Genomic DNA, 17,630 nt, shown 5'->3' with positions numbered 1-17,630 from the left:
GAATGCCGTGTTTGCTTTTAAAACCATGTGTAACTTTATATCGCCTTCAGTAACTGTAACTCCGATACATCGAAATGGTAGTTTCACCTCAATGATTGACAACTATATTTCATGTCAGCACTAAACTTTTGTATGTTACAAGCAAAAGAGAGAAAAGGGTTCTCATATGATTTTTTTTTTTACAAATTTTGCAGCTACTTCGTCTCCGGCGTCCGTTTGTTGCTTCCATAACTGATGCTTTGGGTAACGAGCTTTTCCGGGTGAGGATTTCCGGCATTGCTTGTTTCCCGCTTTCGTATAAAAAATCGTTGAACTTGTAAAAGAGCTGCATATAAGTTTGCAGATATTTTGTTGTTTGAGATTTACGGATTCATTTCAATCGTGTTTAGGTTCGTAGACCTTTCTGGTGGATCAACAGTTCGATATATGCCGAGATTGATGGAAAGGTATAGAGATATAACGTCAAAACAGCAATTCGTAGTTGCGTTTGCATCGCTCCTCTCGTAAACAGTTTGGTTCCGGCCATTTGTTTGTGTAGGAAATCGGCGTGGTTCACCGAAGATGGCATCTATGGAGGAGGATTTATGATTTGTACCTCGGGTAAACCTCTTCAAATAAGCTTTCCATTACAGTTTTGACGGATCTGAAAAAAACGATTTTTATACAACTCTCGCGCGTTTTCAGGAACAAGCAGTTTGCGGTGGTGGAAAACCCGGGGTTGTGGAACTGGACATTTACGTTGAAGGACGTTGACGGGGAAGTGTTAGCGCAAATAGACCGTGACTGGAGGGGTTTCGGCTTCGAGGTTTTTGTGCTCTCGGACCTTATTTTTTTCTCCTGCTCTTTCCCGAGATTTCATCTTATGGGTTTCATGTATATATTCGTATATGATACAGATTTTCACAGATGCCGGGCAATACGTGATCCGATTCGGGGAAGCTGATGCTGCTACGCCCAAAACTGGCGCCGCTAGAACGGTAAGTTTCCCCGAGGCCTCCCTCTCTCCCTCTGGTTCGTTTGGTTTTTCTTTTTTGCGGGGCCCTCACCCGACGTGAACGGGCAGGTGGAAGAGTTGGAAGTGAAGCGGCCGCTGACTCTGTCAGAAAGAGCTGTTGCGGTTGCGCTTGCCATTTCGCTCGACAACGATTACTTCTCGAGGCACGGTGGCTGGTAAGTGTTTCCCTTTTTTTCTTCTTCAGACAGCAAGAATAACTCACCGTGTCTGAAAAGAAACACCGGAAACTAAACTGAACTGTCGCGGCATCGGGTTTTCGTAAAAAGACGGGAATGATGGGGAAGTATCTCGGGTTTTCTGACTCGGAAATTGGAAATTTGGCAGGGGACTCCCGTTCGTCGCGGTAGGAGAGTAGGAGAGTGTCTATTTACTGTATGCCCCTCCCATATCTGTTTGCTCGGCCGAAGCAACGCCCCTCTCGGCACTTGTTTTCCTTCCGTCGTTCATCTCTTTCGCTAAGAAACCGAGTGAGTTAAAAGATTTGTTCGTCTGTGTCGGGGTGGCCATTTCGCTAATGGAAATAGTGTCTTTTTTAATTATAAAAAAAAAACGGAAAAATCAATCTGGAAAATGGTTGAATCGACGCCCGAAATGGGCAAAAATGGTTGTAGAAAGTTAATAATGTCTCTGTGTTTTATAGTTTTTTCAAGTTTTTAATTTGGTTTTATTGAAAAGAAATTGAAAGAAAATTCAAGATGGGTATGTTTTAGGATACCCAATTTTTTTCTAAAAAAAGAATCTGAATCTTTAATCCAATTCCGAACTTGAAATGTTTTTTTTTTTTAAACTATGTCGGTTGAGTATAATCATATTTTCTGTAAAAGAAATGAACCGACATTTCTATATTGGATAATTTTCCGATATTATCGATTACTGAATTTTTTTTTAAAAAAAAGGCAAGAAAGATTCAATTTTTTAGAGATGCTTTCTGAATCAACATAAGGTAGTATCAATTTGTCCACTATATTTCCCCATCAAAATGATGAAGGCGAAACTGCAATTCCCATCAAATAATGCAACTCAAGAGTGCTTTTCCACGCCTTATATTATATTATATTATATAGTTACAAAAGCATACATATATATATATATATATATGTATAAAATGATATAATGGTAAGTAACAACACAAAAGCATGAGTGGTGGACCAATGCAAAGTACTGCCTACGTTCGGGGCTATGACTTTGGTCTTTGCTGAAGCCATAATAAATAATAGCACACCAAAACTACACAACATGACTTGCGAGTGTTCAATGCCCTCATGTGACCTACTACTGTCAGTCCATTTCCAAATTCTATAGCGCTTGTACATTCTCCGTTTTTGTAAATCGAGTATAAGATTTCATTTTTTCAAAGGAATTATATGCTTAAATGTACATTCATCAAAGTAGCTTATTATGTTGACCTCCCAAGAAAATAAATGGTCAACATAATAAGCTACTTTGATGAATGTACATTTAAGCATATAATTCCTTTGAAAAAATGAAATCGATACTAAAAGAAATGGTGATCTTTTCAAAATTACGTGGTTAGATCTTAGACCGACAATCCTTTTTTTTGTATTCACATTGGTTTTTTAGTTTTTCAACTACATTTATCCTGAATCAGAAGACAGTCTTGTTACAATTAAATTGCATCATTCCTCTCCAACGATCACTCAAATATAGTATTTGAGACAAAAACATTCTTTTCTTCTCAACCAACTACACCACTGACCTTCTCTGATTGGATAATCCATTTTAAATATATGTAACCAAACTAATATTACTTCCATATTTATTGGCTTTCACAATTATTGTTCCATAGAAAGAACTCAAATGAGATATATACATGTAATATAGTCCCCTCATCCAATTCAAGCATATCTTCCATATATATATTTATATCATATTCGATTTTTTTTTAATTTGAAAATTTGCCTAACCTTTACTCCAACTACATCAAGAAAAACGAAAAGTCTTTATGAAATTACTATCCAAACAAATTCTCGAACTTGAGTTGGAAAGAAATTTTATCTCAACTTTTACCAGTTGAGCGGTTTATCTTGGGCGTGGGACAAGAGTTAATTATATAAGGGCAAAATCGAAAGCGAAACTGATATAAGATTCACATTAAAAACCCTAATCTTTAAATAGTCCCAAACCTTTAGAACTCAGTATAATAATCAATGAGTTTTTATTCTCATTCTACCTAATGCAATCCTTTAATAAAAAACAAAAGTATCTATTAGAGTATATGATAAGAAAACCATACATAGGATTCTCATATATATACATATATGTATATATATAATATTAGGCTTAGGTAGAGAGTTGAGTATTATCAAAACATAGTATCTTTGTCTGCATTTAGGAAACTCTGCAATACTTAATCATAAGCTGACGGCGACATGTATAAATAAAACACAAAGGACTATATAAGTTATGATTTAGAGTAGATGTTAAGTTACGTTGGTGAAACATTTTTTTTTACATACAAATTTTATAATATTCCAATAAATAAATGAAAAAAAAAAAAGAAAACATTTTGCAAACAGGAAGTAAATGATGGTGAGTAGGTTTAGGAATTTGATTCTTTGGGGCTAGTGGGCGGTTTTTGTTTTTTGTTTCTTTTAATTTATATGTTTAGTTTTATGGTAAGACCTTCCCCCACCTAAGATGATGAGATAATCATGGACCCTAAAACCTCAATTCCAATATGGTGTGGTGTGTGCACCAAACAAACGAGAGAGAGAGAGAGAGAGAGAGAGAGAGAGAGATTTGTTCCTTTTTTTTTTTCTTTTGTTTTCTTTTTATTCCTCTTACATCTCTCTCTCTTATCCAAAGTCTGATCATTGAGTCCAGTTGGTTTATCAGGGAAACCAGCTGGTCTTCTTTTGCTCTTTCATGGTAACACTGTTTGTTTCGAGGGCCAAAGCCACAAAGCTTTCTTCTTCTTCCTCACTCACCCCTCTGCGTGTGTGTGTGTGTGAGAGAGAGAGAGAGAGAGCTTTGACATTACCCTGTGGCCATGAAAGCTAAAGCTCCGTCCTTTTCTCTGTTCTATTTCTTACCTGAAACTTGATTCCTTTTCATAGCTTGGACAAGAACAAGTACTGGGTTTGGCTTTTCTTGTTGTCTTGGATGGTCAAGGGTTTCATTTTTGCTACTCACGATTCTTGACATTGGACCCAACCTTTTGGGTTTCTGAAAGCGAATTGTGTGTTACTTCCTCTCTGATTGCTCGGAAGAACGAACTCGTGAGGTGGGTTTGCTGAACAAGATTTCATCTTTTTGCTTCGAAAGATCTGAATTTCCCCTAATTTCAGCTAAATCTGAGATTAGGGGTTTAAAATTACCGACTTCTAGTAATCTGGGTCTTCCATACATAGCTGTTCTGGAGATCGGGTTTTCGCTCAAGTTCTCAGACCTGCTCAAGAGGACACGCCATTCTTGTGTCGGTTGACATGCCTATTACTTGTAAGCTTTCCAAGAGACCAGAGGAGCCAAACCGTGCCGGAAAATGGAGAGTGAGGTTTAAGTTTTTCCCAATTTTCGGCGGGTTGGTCTGCGTGGTGATTGTTCTTTGGGCCCTCTCGGGCAAAATCCACTATCTTGATGGAAAAGATATGATGTTTTTCAGACATAACAATGTCAGCAGGAGTGAGATTTATGCTCTGGCTTCTTTGTTCTATGATTCTGACCAGGTACACCTTCAAAACTAGTGAAATTATGGGTTTTGGGGTCCAAGAATGTATCTAGTTTCTTGCTGTAGCCACCATAGCTTTGGGAGCTAAGAAATTTTCCTTGTTTACTGTGAGCTTCTAGAGCTTCATGTACTAAACACACAGGATATATATGAAATGGACTTTGGAAAGAAAGGAAAGTGGAATGCTATAGTTTCTATTATTACCTTCAGTGGTTGTGTTGGAGAAAGAAAAGAAAGTGGAATATGGTACAATCATCAACTACCATCAGTGGTTGTGTTTGGAGAAAGGTTCATGGCCGTTGAAATCTGTATAATGTTTGACAAAAAAGCTCATTGATTAAGTCTCTAGTTGGTAATGTCATGTCATTCTTTGTCTCTGTTGCAGGTGACATCCTTTGAGTGCCACAAAGAATCTGGCCTCGCAGGATTAGTAAACGGTGGTGTTACATGTTCTATAACTATGCGTTCGAGTGAGAAGAGGCACTGTACAAGTGTTGCAGAGATGGTGAAATCTGAGGCACAATGCTTTGTTCAGGAGGGAAGAACTCCATGGAATCTTTGTTCTGTTTCATCACCAGCTCCAATGTATGAGAATCCTGAAGGGGTATGATATAACATTTCTTGGCAAGATGTGGTATACTTCTTTCTTTTGGTAAAGAATTACAAAAAAGTTTGAATCTTTTCATCTTTTGAATGCTTTGGTTGTGAATAGAACTTGCTTCAATCAACACAACTCGTAGACTATGAAACGGAGAACCATCAGAATTTCTCATCTTATCTAATGAACGGATGGTGGTGTCTCCTCGCTGGAGTGCTCGCATTCTGGAAGAATTTTTCACGTCGTTCTGAAAGAACAAGAGAGAAAAAGGAAAAAGCTTCTCTTCAGCAGCCATTGGCTCAGACTCCTTCAAGAGGAACTGGAGACTGGAGGAAGAAGTTACTTACCTTCCTTGCCTTCCTGGGAATTCTGCTATCTGTTTTCTTGTTTTGGCACTTAAATAAAAATATTACACGTAAAAGGACAGAGACATTAGCTAGCATGTGTGATGAACGAGCCCGCATGTTACAAGATCAGTTCAATGTTAGCATGAATCATGTACATGCCTTGGCCATCCTTGTATCCACCTTTCACCACGGGAAAACCCCGTCTGCCATAGATCAGGTGATGCCTTGGCTAACAACTACTGTTAATAGCTTTTGTATCTAAAGATCTTTTATTTGAACAAATACGTGATTTCATACTTTCTTCTTTTGCAGAAAACCTTTGGTGAATATACTGAGAGAACAAATTTCGAGAGGCCTCTTACTAGCGGTGTTGCTTATGCTTTGAAAGTTCTTCACTCAGAAAGAGAACAGTTTGAGAAGGAGCATGGATGGACAATAAAGAAAATGGAAACCGAGGACCAGACTCTTGTGCAAGACTGCGTTCCTGAAAATTTAGATCCAGCACCCCTTCAAGATGAATATGCACCGGTTATATTCGCTCAAGAAACCGTCTCCCATATCGTGTCAATTGACATGATGTCTGGGAAAGTCAGTGTCATTTTATCATATGCCAATTATTTAATTGTTCTATCTCAAAGTTAAGGTGACAAAAGATGGTTTATTATCATGCAGGAAGACCGTGAAAACATATTGAGGGCAAGGGCAACCGGGAAAGGGGTATTAACGTCTCCTTTTAAGCTTCTGAAGTCTAATCATCTTGGTGTTGTGTTGACCTTTGCGGTATACAATACCGACCTACCGCATGATGCTACAGAGGAACAACGTATTCAAGCGACTATGGGGTCCGTTCTTGTTACCTAATCTTAACCATGACCAATTTTGGTTACTCGAAATGATTGATGATTATCTAGTTTCATTGTAACACTTTGTAAATGGTTAGAATAAGGTGTTTTCTACAATGAACCGGGGAATAAGAGCTTGATAACTTTCTTTGACTGCGTTTTAAGGTTTTTATACTAAAATTAGCTAAAACTACCGTTTTAGTTTCTTTTTCCTTAGGGAAAGCTTATTGAAGGCACCTTATTCTAATCAGTTACAATTTCTGTCAAGTTTTTTTATACCAAAATCGGACAAAACTTCTGTCTTGCAACCATATAAAAACAAGTAAGAGAATTTTTATGGAGCAGTATGACTTTTGTACTGGAATGTCTTTAACCTGTGGAAGTTACACCTGAAGCAGATACTTAGGTGCATCTTACGATATTCCATCACTGGTAGAGAAGCTTCTTCATCAACTTGCTAGCAAACAGACTATTGCAGTGAATGTTTATGACACGACCAATGCTTCGGCTCCCATCAGAATGTATGGCTCGGAAATCGGCGATGAAAGCCACCATCACATTAGCACCCTTGATTTTGGTGACCCTTCAAGGAAACATGAAATGCATTGCAGGTTTAGCTCTATGCTCGTATGTGATATTTTGTGGTTATATTTTTTTTTTCTTAATGCATGAATATCTCGTTTATTTGCAGGTTTAAGCAAAAGCCTCCTACTCCTTGGTCGGCTATAGGTACGTCTGGTGGACTTCTGGTTATTTCTTTTCTCCTTGGCTACATCTTCTATGAAGCTATCAATCAAATTGCAAAAGTTGAAGAAGACTGTCAGAAGATGATGGAGCTCAAAGCTCGTGCTGAAGCCGCCGATGTAGCAAAATCACAGGTAAATTTTGTGGATATATATGTATGTGTATATATATATATCCAATCACATTGAACTTTGTTATCTCTGTCTGGAAACTTTTCAGCGATACTAAGTTTTGGTCTTGTCACTGAAACATTTATCTTTCTGCAGTTCCTAGCGACGGTTTCTCACGAGATACGGACTCCAATGAATGGTGTTCTTGGTATGGGGAATATTTTTGCCCATTTATATGTCCATGTTCTTGGGGATTATCAACCTAAATCTATGTGGCTGCCCGTTGCAGGAATGCTGACAAGGCTGATGGACACTGATCTTGATGCAATTCAATTGGATTATGCCCAAACTGCTCATGACAGCGGGAAAGATCTCATCTCACTGATAAATGAGGTTCTTGACCAGGCTAAGATTGAATCAGGAAAGCTCGATCTTGAAAACGTGCCTTTTGATCCACGTTTTGTTCTTGATAACGTTTTGTCTCTCCTCTCTGGGAAAGCAAATGAGAAAGGAATCGAGGTATATATATACACATATAATACATGGAATTTCTTTGTTTGCATATTCACTTGTCTAATCGAGTGCTCGGTTCTTGGTTTGTGCGAGAAAAGTTGGCCGTGTATGTATCGGGGCAAGTTCCCGATGTTGTTACGGGTGATCCGGGAAGATTCAGGCAGATAATTACAAACCTTGTTGGAAACTCAATCAAGGTAGTCCTTTCTTTGTTTGCTTGTTAGTTAGAAACAGAAACAGAACTCCTCTCACTTGTTCTTGTGTTCCGTAATTACAGTTCACGCACGATAAGGGGCACATATTTGTCTCGGTCCATCTTGCAGACGAGGTGAGGGAACCCCTCGACACAGAAGACGGAGTGCTGAAACAAAGACTGGGTTTAGCACTCGAGAAGTCGGGTGAGATATGCAACACATTTAGCGGGTATCCAGTCGTAGATGCGTCAGGAAGCTGGAGGAATTTCAGGACATTTAACGGCATCCCAGAGAATCATCATGGACCTGATAAAATCGAACTGCTTGTTACTGTCGAGGACACGGGAATTGGTATTCCTCTAGATGCACAAGACCGGATTTTCACTCCGTTCATGCAGGCTGACAGTTCGACCTCCCGTACTTATGGTGGGACAGGTATTGGCTTAAGCATAAGCAAGCGTCTGGTTGAGCTCATGCAAGGAGAGATTGGATTCGTTAGTGAGCCTGGAACGGGCAGTACTTTCTCTTTCACCGGTATTTTTGGGAAAGCGGAAAAGAATGCATCGGTTACCAAGTGGGAGCAGTACGATTCAGCCGTTCAGCAGTTCCGTGGATTGAGGGCATTAGTTATTGATAGCAGAAGTATCCGAGCTGAGGTCACGCGATACCATCTTCAGAGGTTGGGAATATCGGCTAATTTTGCTACATGTTTGAGAATGGCATCTACCTTTTCGAGGTTCTTCAACTCTAATGGATCAAAATCCTTTCTTTTGCTAGTTTTCTCAGAGTAAACCAAACATTTCTTCGAGATTTCCTTAATATTTCAACCTTTGTGCAGTAAATTGGCAAATTTGGCTATGGTTCTAATCGACAAAGATGTCTGGAACAAGAAAGAGTTCACAGAATTCAGCGAGTTGCTAAACAATAGTGGTCAAGAAACATCCATGAGCCGCCCGAAGATTTTTCTTCTGGCAACCTCTGCAACTCCCATGGAGCGAGTTGAGTTCAAGTCTTCTGGTCTTGTCGACGATGTGGTAATAAAGCCTCTTCGCTTGAGTGTCTTGATCGGTTTCTTGCAACAAGCCCTCAGCAACGGTAAATACAAGCACACGAATAGGAAGAAGCGAGAAAATCTCGGACATCTCTTGAGAGACAAGCGGATTTTGGTTGTCGATGACAATCTGGTGAATAGGAGAGTGGCCGAAGGTGCGCTCAAGAAATACGGAGCCACCGTGAAATGTGTCGACAGTGGAAAGGCTGCATTAGCAATGCTTAAGCCTCCACATAGTTTCAATGCTTGCTTCATGGATCTCCAGATGCCTGAAATGGACGGGTAACTATGGTTTTTTTTTCTTTCAATGTCTTCCTTGATGGGTGGTTTTTGAACGACAACTGATCTACCCATCTTTTTATTTGCGGTGCAGATTTGAGGCGACGAGGAAAATCCGTGATCTGGAGAAGGAAACCAACGAGAAGATCGAGTCTGGAGAAGAGTCTGCTGATGTGTTTGGTAACGTGGATAACTGGCATGTCCCCATATTGGCGATGACAGCTGATGTGATTCAGGCTACGAATGAGAAATGTGTGAAATGCGGAATGGATGGTTACGTATCAAAGCCGTTTGAAGAAGAAGTGCTGTATAAAGCGGTAGTGAGATTCTTTGAGTGTAGTAGTTAGCGAAAAGTCGTTTTACACCATTGGATCATCCCGATGTCTCATGCTTGTGCTCGAGGAAGAACAGCAACCAACCGGGAAACTCTAGGTAATTCCACGGCTTTGCACTCAACATGAGTTCATTGCAGGGAAAGAATTTTCCGCTGCTTACTTCGTCGGTTTCGTCCCGCAAGAAACCACGAAATAGCAGACGGGAGAACGACTGTTTTCTTTCCCTTTGTATATACGGGTTTCACCCTTTCCGTTTCCCGTCGATATTTGCCCGAGTGTATAGCAGATTTGCAGTGTATAGCTTAGTATATTCTGTTCATATAGCCTCTGTTTCTGTCTTCTGAAACTTTGGAGTTACCTTGTATGTTGTGGTAGTAATCTCACCTTTTCCTCTGCAGTGAAAAGGTGAGAGTATTAGGTTTTATTGCCAATGACTTCGTGTTTTGTCTTGTTCAGTTACAGACAGAGAAACTTCCAAAAGCAGCATGGAAGGCACTTGTTTGGGTTCTAGAATGAGACAACAACCTTGTCCGACAATGTTCAGATCTCGAGTTGGCAAAAAGATAAACTAAAATGGGTTATAAAACTAAACTCTTGATTGCATCTGAAGCATAACTAGATTCCAAAGTCATCCACACTCCACAGTTTCAAGTACAGTAAAAAAGTAAAAAAAAAATACTATGAAGGTTCTTAACTGTGAGAGAATCCATTAAAGTTTAAAACTTTTGGATTACTCATCTCTCTCTCTCTCTTTCATGTCACTATAAAAGAGTCAAGTTGGAGTTTGTTTGCAATCACACTTCTCATATATACAGATATTTTTGCATAATCTGAAACTCATTCTTGCTCTCTTTCAAGATGCCAACTCTCTTGATAAGGATAATGCTTGCCCTGCTCATCATATCAGTAGCAACTCCTCAAGAATCAGGTAAAGATGACTGCACTTACACGTATACGCACGCATATACATACGCTCACATGTGCATATATGTGTGTGTATAAGCAGAGGCAGAGTTGGAACAATGGTGTGTAGCTGATGAGCAGACACCAGATGATGAGTTGCAGGCAGCGTTAGATTGGGCGTGCTTGAAAGGAGGAGTAGACTGCAGCAAGATCCAACAAAACCAGCCTTGTTTCCTGCCCAACACTGTAAGAGACCATGCGGCTTTTGCCTTCAACAGCTATTACCAACGTTATAAGAACAAAGGAGGTTCATGTTACTTCAAAGGTGCTGCAATGATCACTGAACTTGACCCAAGTAAGCTCCTCTTCAAGAACCATCTCACTCCAATCATCCAATCACCGGAATCATTGTAGATCTTGGAAAGACTTTAAGCTTTGCATGTGACTCTGGTGATGATTATGTAACCATGATTGGCAGGTCATGATTCTTGCCAATTCGAGTATACACCCTGATTACACAGAGAAGACAGAAGATGAGATGAGTTGCTTTTTCTAATGCTTTCTTCTGAGATTCTGATTCTGCTATTTAATGCTTTTTCTTTCCAAGATTTGGATCAGTATCATGTACTAGAAAAGTTCAGGAGATGGGTTATGAGATTTAGATCTATTCACCACACCCGGAAATTGTGTAGCCTCATTGCATTTCTGGTGCAAAAGAACAGAACCCGATAATGGATACAAATATTCACTTATCCATCTGCATTTGACGAAACAATTTATTTCCCCGGTGCATTGTGAAAATATGCACCCAGAATCCGAGATAACATCCCGTCTGGTTATTTACATAACTTGTCCCGTAACAAAGTTAGCACAACGAGTGACAGAAAAAGTCGTTTTACACGGTAAGAGTATAACAATCTTTTCAAATAACTTGACTGTTCGAATTTAGGATAAGATGGCAGAGGCATGGAAAGCTGACCATAAGGCATATCGTCGTAACTTGATTTGATATATTCAGAAAAGCAAACTTGCCCAGGCAGCGATGAATGCAAAGCCTCCGAATGGTGCCAAGGTAGAATACTTTCTGTCCTCACGCAGTGCTACCATATAACACCTACAACATTCCATGAACATGAGATTTGGATATTCACAATTGCATTGAACTACAGAACAGAAATTAGAAACTGAAGTGTAGTTCTGAAGTGTATCTATTGCAAAGAAGCAGACAGCATTAATGCTTCGAAAGGGATCTGAAGACTTTGAAACATCTCTAGACTATCTTACTTGCCAGGCTGAAATGACAAAGCACTATCCTACATTTCTTAGTGACCACAATTGGAACCCATGCTGGAAACTTTAAATCATCTAAGATTCAGAGCACTAGGAAACATCAAATAGCTCAGGTTACAACTCAGAGATTCTGTGATCTGTGAACTGTGGAACACCCGGCAAGTTTCATACAAAAATGCTCTTCCGAAACATGAAACACAAGCCATGAACAAAGATCATACAGCGGGCTTGCCAAAGGACTAAGAAACTATGAGAGCAATGAAATTTATAGACCAGCGAGTGAAAGAAAAAAACACTTACGTGCCGGAAAAAGCTATAATCCCAGCAGTCAATAAGCCACCAAACTGGGCAACAAAACAAAAGTAACACCAAACAGTTATCAATACGATGGAGGAAAGAAAAACACAATCTCAGAATACGATCGGCATGATCGTGCAGTAGCAGAAGAGCAAAAACAAGAGAATTCACAAAGAAAAAGTTTACGATGTTGGGATCGCCGCCGCCGCGAACGTCGCTATGCCCAGGTTCCGGTGAAGGGTATACGTGATTCCGGGAGATTCACGGCCGAGGATGATTCCGATGGAGAACCCTTCCGAAACATGAAACACAAGCCATGAACAAAGATCATACAGCGGGCTTGCCAAAGGACTAAGAAACTATGAGAGCAATGAAATTTATAGACCAGCGAGTGAAAGAAAAAAACACTTACGTGCCGGAAAAAGCTATAATCCCAGCAGTCAATAAGCCACCAAACTGGGCAACAAAACAAAAGTAACACCAAACAGTTATCAATACGATGGAGGAAAGAAAAACACAATCTCAGAATACGATCGGCATGATCGTGCAGTAGCAGAAGAGCAAAAACAAGAGAATTCACAAAGAAAAAGTTTACGATGTTGGGATATTTGGTGCTTGGCGCGGAAACAAGGGCAGCGGTATGAACCAAATGGTATAGAGAAGCCGTTTGCCACACCTGAAAAATGCTTACTTTTTCAGAAAAAAAAACCCAAACCAAATCCGATAAGAAACTAAACCCAGATAGGAAAACGTCAAACAAATCAAACCCAGATAGATGTAAAGGAGATCAAGACCAAACATGAAGAGAAATTCCAATTTTGACCTGTTTGTAAGAAGGGTTTTGGGGCTTGAAGACATGAGCTCCATACGTGCCCAAACCAAGAGCAGCCATTCCTACAATGGACGTAATCAGTGGCTGCTTCCTCAATACATCAACAGCTACAGAGATCACAGAGGAAATCTTACCAGAAACGGCGGCCACTTTGTGCCACATCCGGGGATCCATTGTTCGTCTCCTCTTCATTACATTCGTGTTCCTAATTTTTCATTTTTGGACTATGGATTTCAAGCCGGGTCATTCCGACCCGGTATCGGGTTTTCCTGGCGCGACGTCGTATCGTAAAAGACTGAAATTAGGGCTAAGTTTAGGATTCGGCCCAATAATGTTGGCCCATGATTTTAACAAACTACATTATGAATTGAATTGTAAGTAAACACTAGTTAAAACTCATAATTTCAAAATACGAAATAATTATTAATCTTGCAATTATCTAAAAATATATATTTTCTATAAAAAAACATATTGCAATCATGCACTTTATTTGATTTTTTTTTAAATAATTCTTTATAGTTTGGAACTGGGTTACGTACGTTAGTGTCTCGAAGACCAAATTTAAAAGCATCAAACGTGGAGAATAAGTAATTTTTGTCATGTATTATATCAAAAATATCATTATTTTACTATTCTTACTTCAATATATATCTCTTTTTAACTCTGGCCATACGACCCATATGATCTAAAATATAGTGTGGTAACATGTTGATTTTATTGATTATAACGTTAAATTTATGATGATCTCACTAATTCATTATGTTCATATCTTGTATATCTTACTAATTATTTGATTAAAATATCATAAATTTAATATTATAAGTAATGAGATCAACATGTGACCATACTATATTTTGGATCACATGGTCACAGTTGGATAAAGTACTTGTTGAAATAGGAATAGCAAAATAAGAGAATTTTTGATAATGAAACAATTTATTAAAAGCATCAAATTTATCCTTAGAAACTCGGTTTCAAGTTCTAGTTAGAGGAATCTTTAGAAATAAATGTGAATAATGTGAATTTAATCCGTCTAAATTAAAAACAAAAGTGATTCAAACTTCACTAATACGAGCTCAACAGTCATAACTCTCCATTTTCCGTACATATTGTTTTTTTCAATGGCCCTCCGGCGAAAGCGATAGAATCTCCGGCGATTTCCGGCGGCGGAGGAAATCGGAGCGGTGAGTTACAGCCACATCCGGTGAAAGATCAACTCCCCGGAATCCAGTATTTGTTATTTTTGGGTTTGTGGTTACTAAAGTGTGAAAAAAGTGACAGAAACAGAGGTTCCCAGATCTCAGGGACCCTGTAATGAATAAAACAGAGATTTTCCGACTCTTACGCTTCGGACGCGAGTTGTAGATACAGATCATATTCGTGTATATATATACATATATACGTATATGTATATCTACGAATTCACTCACTCTCCCAAGGGGCAAGACCTAATTGAGAATTCCACTTCCTCGGTTGCAGGAACTAATGCCAGTCAAAACTTCTCTCTTCATCTTCTCCTCCTTCGCTTTCCGACAGAACACGACCCACGAGTTCACTTCCATGGCCACGCAAACTCCGATCAACGTCGATAAACACAGACAGTACCCAAGCTTCGCGAACGACCCACCTTCCCCCATCACCTCGAACCCTTGAAACACATTCACCACGCCCATCACTACGCATCCGTACCCGACAAAGTGATGGTAAGACTTCCAATACCTCCGGAACTTGTTCGTCGTCTTCGGTCTGAAAAGCAGAGCCAGCGTCTGCACCGTCGCCGCCGCGAACGTCGCTATGCCCAGGTTCCGGTGAAGGGTATACGTGATTCCGGGAGATTCACGGCCGAGGATGATTCCGATGGAGAACCCCACCGTCCCGAGGAGGAATCCGGCGAGCTGGATCGCCGCGTGTGCGTAGAACCAGGTGGGTCCGGCGGAGTTCATATGGCGGAGGTATCTGGCGACGACGGCGCCGCCGGGCAGGAGGACCCCCCACGCGGCGGCGTTGACTATCCCGTGTATCACTTTTAGGGTTCTTGAATCTGTGTGTCGATTTACAGATGCAAAACCTGGGGAAAAGATCAGCAATTTGGGGACCATTGTTCAGTTTGATGGATTCTAAATTTTGAATGATCATCTGAATCAAACATTTCCGAGAAAGTGTAATGCTTTGCACCTGAGGAGACATCGAAGGTGGCGAAGGAGGAGAGATCAATGGAGGTGGTGGGATGGATGGTGGGAGAGTAGCCTTGAACGTAGAGACCTCTGTTCCAAACATGATGAATCTTGGTCTTATTCGACGGAAGTTTAATCGAAGCGTAGATCTGAACGGAGGCCCCGTCGCGGATCGTGGCCATGTCCCCGCCGTAGAGCGAGGCCGAGGAGGCATGGAGACGGAGGTCGAGAGGGCGCGAGAGCAAAGGCGACTTCTGGAGCTTAACCGAAGGGTCAAGAATGTAAGGGAGGAGGATGAGTTGGCCCGAGTTAGGGTCTGGGAACGCGACCAGGACCCGAGAACCCGTCATCTCGGGGGAACTAGGGTTTATCCCCCATCCGACCCAACCCGAGGGAGAGATGAACGTGCCGAAGAAGCAAACGTCGAGAGTTGCGTTCCCGGGGTGGTAAGTCCAAGCGATCGAGGCTTGTTGCGTCGGGAGAGATACACATTTCTCGAACGTTCTCGTGGCCGTGGTGGTTACGCAACGGCCAGCGGCCGAGGCCGGGAGTTTTACGGCCAAGAGGAGGAGGAGACGGAGGGGAAAGGTTCTGAGGGTTAGGATATGAATCCTCATTGTGTGGAAGAAATAGGATACATAGAGCAAACATTAGGCCTTTTTATTTTTGTTTTTACTCTTTTGTAGTGTGGTTTTTTTTTGTATTTTTTATTAAATTTAAAAAAAAAATTGTGGGTTTTGCTTTCAGTGCAAGATAACATCATACGTATGTTATAAAGTATGATTTTTTTTCCATATTTTAAAGTTTTGGTTAATATGATGGGGTGAATGGCAAATAGAAAGTGTATTTTTCCCCATTATGGACCAAAAAAAAATGAAAAATGTCATATCCTCTGCTTCGCTTTGAAGCCAAGTGATCAAATGGGCCCCACCCACTGGCTATACATTACCTGATTACCATATACATTTGGTGGGGATATTCAAATTCGCAGCTTTCTAACGACCGTCTCAATATAGTTTAAATAAAAGTGACCGAATAACATAAAATTATAATTTTAAAAAACAATTCTTGAATTGTGTTGCATTGTCCTAGGGATGCATCAAAAGAGTTTTCTCCACATTTTTTTTAAAATTAAAATCTGATTAAAAAAATTATTGAATCTGAATAATTAGGGATGGTTTAATCGAATCTCGGTTCGGATTCGATGCGATTATATCTAGATCGAATTCGGTTTGATTATAATAAAATATTTATTTTCTTAAAAAAAAATATAACTTTTTTTCGATTATTTTTTATTTGGTTCGGTTGAGGATCAGATTCGGTTTTAAAAAAATTATAATCATTTAATTTTAAATCTAATTCAGTTAGGTCACAGTTATATTATTTGGTTAAGATCGATTAGATTATTCGATTATTTAAAAAAAAAAACTACATAACCCTTTAGATATGAAACACTCGAGCAGATTGGGCCTAACATCACGGTCCATTAATTATTCATATTTCTCCCAAAACTAAACAAATAAAAATAAACCCAAAATCCCAATTTGACAAATGAAAACCCAAACTCACGAAATTATCAAACGAGTCGTCCAATGTCCATCACATTGTCGACTCAGTCTCCCCTCATTTGGGATATCATTTAAATTCGCTTGTAATTTTGTCGGTCGGGTATCCAAGATTTGAGTGTCCCAAATGCTCGGGTACCCGATCGACGAGAGAATGTGGCGTGAGAGGAAAGAGAGGTAAGAAGGCGGAAGAGGGTGAGAAAAGGCCGAAAGGGAAAGATGCACCCCTCGAGAGGCTAGACGACGATCGATGACGACCCGGATACCAGCTGGTATGGGTTCTCGTCCCGTTGACGGACGAGTACCGACTCACGGGTCACGTCGGGTACTAAAAAAACCCGGGTTCCCGTGCCATTTACGAAGAAAGAGCCGACCTTTTTCAAGCCCTTCTTTCCCCCCACCTTCTCAAAATCCTCCATTCCAAGATTCTTGCCGAGTCGTTGTCTTAGTTGAATGTGAAAAGTCTCTAAAGTCTTTGTTTTTTATTATTATTATTGGAATGTGTCAAAATTCGTGTGTAGAAATATATTGGTAGGTGAAGGACATTTTTCTTTTTAACAAATTTATTTGAAACTTTTGTTATAAAGGGTTGGTGAACGGTTGAATCTTTTTTATATATATTTTTCAATATATATAACCACCAAGGAGACATTGTAGTACTGTATATATCATATCACCCTCAAGGTCTTCGTCTTCTTGCGTATGATATTGGCAATTCCAATTATGTGATTATGCAGACTCCACTAGGTTTAATAGTGATTAAGCATAGGTTTATTAAAATGTTAATTAACCTAACCATTGCGGTTCAGTTTTGTATAACCTAACCAAATAAGATATAATAGAATTCGGTATA

General features: G+C 39.9%; 5 protein-coding genes and 1 long non-coding RNA gene across 10 annotated transcripts in view; 3 read left to right on the top strand and 3 right to left on the bottom strand.

Moving 5' to 3' along the window:
• Nucleotides 1-1,583, top strand: part of LOC104815357 (altered inheritance rate of mitochondria protein 25) — a 4,276-nt gene extending 2,693 nt beyond the window's left edge. Inside the window, exons 6-12 of the mRNA XM_010543718.2 lie at nt 195-260; nt 390-446; nt 539-600; nt 685-805; nt 897-977; nt 1,064-1,170; nt 1,340-1,583. Coding sequence (XP_010542020.1) covers nt 195-260; nt 390-446; nt 539-600; nt 685-805; nt 897-977; nt 1,064-1,170; nt 1,340-1,370 — 525 coding nt within the window. The 3' untranslated portion in view covers nt 1,371-1,583. The remainder of the gene's footprint in view (nt 1-194; nt 261-389; nt 447-538; nt 601-684; nt 806-896; nt 978-1,063; nt 1,171-1,339) is intronic.
• A 2,190-nt stretch (nt 1,584-3,773) lies between these two features.
• Nucleotides 3,774-10,171, top strand: LOC104815356 (histidine kinase 2). 3 transcript variants are annotated; one of them, XM_010543715.2, is made up of 14 exons: nt 3,774-4,259; nt 4,387-4,701; nt 5,089-5,307; nt 5,416-5,865; nt 5,961-6,236; nt 6,321-6,490; nt 6,889-7,101; nt 7,182-7,368; nt 7,501-7,552; nt 7,634-7,863; nt 7,956-8,054; nt 8,135-8,787; nt 8,890-9,384; nt 9,476-10,171. In XM_010543715.2, the coding sequence occupies exons 2-14, from the start codon at nt 4,462-4,464 to the stop codon at nt 9,726-9,728; spliced, it is 3,537 nt and encodes a 1,178-aa protein (XP_010542017.1). In that variant the 5' UTR covers nt 3,774-4,259; nt 4,387-4,461; the 3' UTR covers nt 9,729-10,171. The 3 variants fall into 3 exon arrangements, with proteins under 3 accessions (XP_010542017.1, XP_010542018.1, XP_010542019.1); XM_010543716.2 differs by having other exon boundaries at nt 4,364-4,701; XM_010543717.2 differs by having other exon boundaries at nt 3,775-4,529; nt 4,638-4,701.
• Nucleotides 10,172-10,314: 143 nt separating this feature from the next.
• Nucleotides 10,315-11,026, bottom strand: LOC109116758. Its single transcript, XR_002024261.1, has 2 exons — nt 10,938-11,026; nt 10,315-10,863 (listed from the first exon to the last, which is right to left on the bottom strand). It is a non-coding gene; the product is annotated as an uncharacterized LOC109116758 (long non-coding RNA).
• LOC104815436 (glucan endo-1,3-beta-glucosidase 1-like) lies at nt 10,570-11,371 on the top strand. Of its 2 annotated transcripts, XM_010543815.2 has the most exons (3): nt 10,570-10,644; nt 10,723-10,974; nt 11,098-11,371. In XM_010543815.2, exons 1-3 carry the CDS (start codon nt 10,575-10,577, stop codon nt 11,130-11,132), a joined length of 357 nt encoding a protein of 118 aa, XP_010542117.1. In that variant the 5' UTR covers nt 10,570-10,574; the 3' UTR covers nt 11,133-11,371. The 2 variants fall into 2 exon arrangements, with proteins under 2 accessions (XP_010542117.1, XP_019058281.1); XM_019202736.1 differs by lacking the exon at nt 11,098-11,371 and having other exon boundaries at nt 10,723-11,075.
• Nucleotides 11,372-11,394: 23 nt separating this feature from the next.
• LOC104815354 (transmembrane protein 256 homolog) lies at nt 11,395-13,275 on the bottom strand. 2 transcript variants are annotated; one of them, XM_010543712.1, is made up of 5 exons: nt 13,173-13,275; nt 13,030-13,100; nt 12,802-12,882; nt 12,619-12,662; nt 11,395-11,733 (listed from the first exon to the last, which is right to left on the bottom strand). In XM_010543712.1, the coding sequence occupies exons 1-5, from the start codon at nt 13,228-13,230 to the stop codon at nt 11,634-11,636; spliced, it is 354 nt and encodes a 117-aa protein (XP_010542014.1). In that variant the 5' UTR covers nt 13,231-13,275; the 3' UTR covers nt 11,395-11,633. The 2 variants fall into 2 exon arrangements, with proteins under 2 accessions (XP_010542014.1, XP_010542012.1); XM_010543710.1 differs by lacking the exon at nt 12,619-12,662 and adding an exon at nt 12,210-12,253.
• A 1,075-nt stretch (nt 13,276-14,350) lies between these two features.
• LOC104815355 (cytochrome b561 and DOMON domain-containing protein At2g04850) lies at nt 14,351-15,860 on the bottom strand. Its single transcript, XM_010543713.1, has 2 exons — nt 15,214-15,860; nt 14,351-15,106 (listed from the first exon to the last, which is right to left on the bottom strand). Exons 1-2 carry the CDS (start codon nt 15,827-15,829, stop codon nt 14,487-14,489), a joined length of 1,236 nt encoding a protein of 411 aa, XP_010542015.1. The 5' UTR covers nt 15,830-15,860; the 3' UTR covers nt 14,351-14,486.
• Nucleotides 15,861-17,630: the final 1,770 nt, after the last annotated feature.

This window comes from Tarenaya hassleriana, unplaced genomic scaffold (genome assembly GCF_000463585.1).
Source record: "Tarenaya hassleriana unplaced genomic scaffold, ASM46358v1 Cleome23, whole genome shotgun sequence".
Classification (NCBI taxonomy): domain Eukaryota; kingdom Viridiplantae; phylum Streptophyta; class Magnoliopsida; order Brassicales; family Cleomaceae; genus Tarenaya; species Tarenaya hassleriana.
The sequence above is the reverse complement of the archived record's forward strand: the minus strand, read 5'-3'. Positions and strand labels throughout refer to the sequence as shown.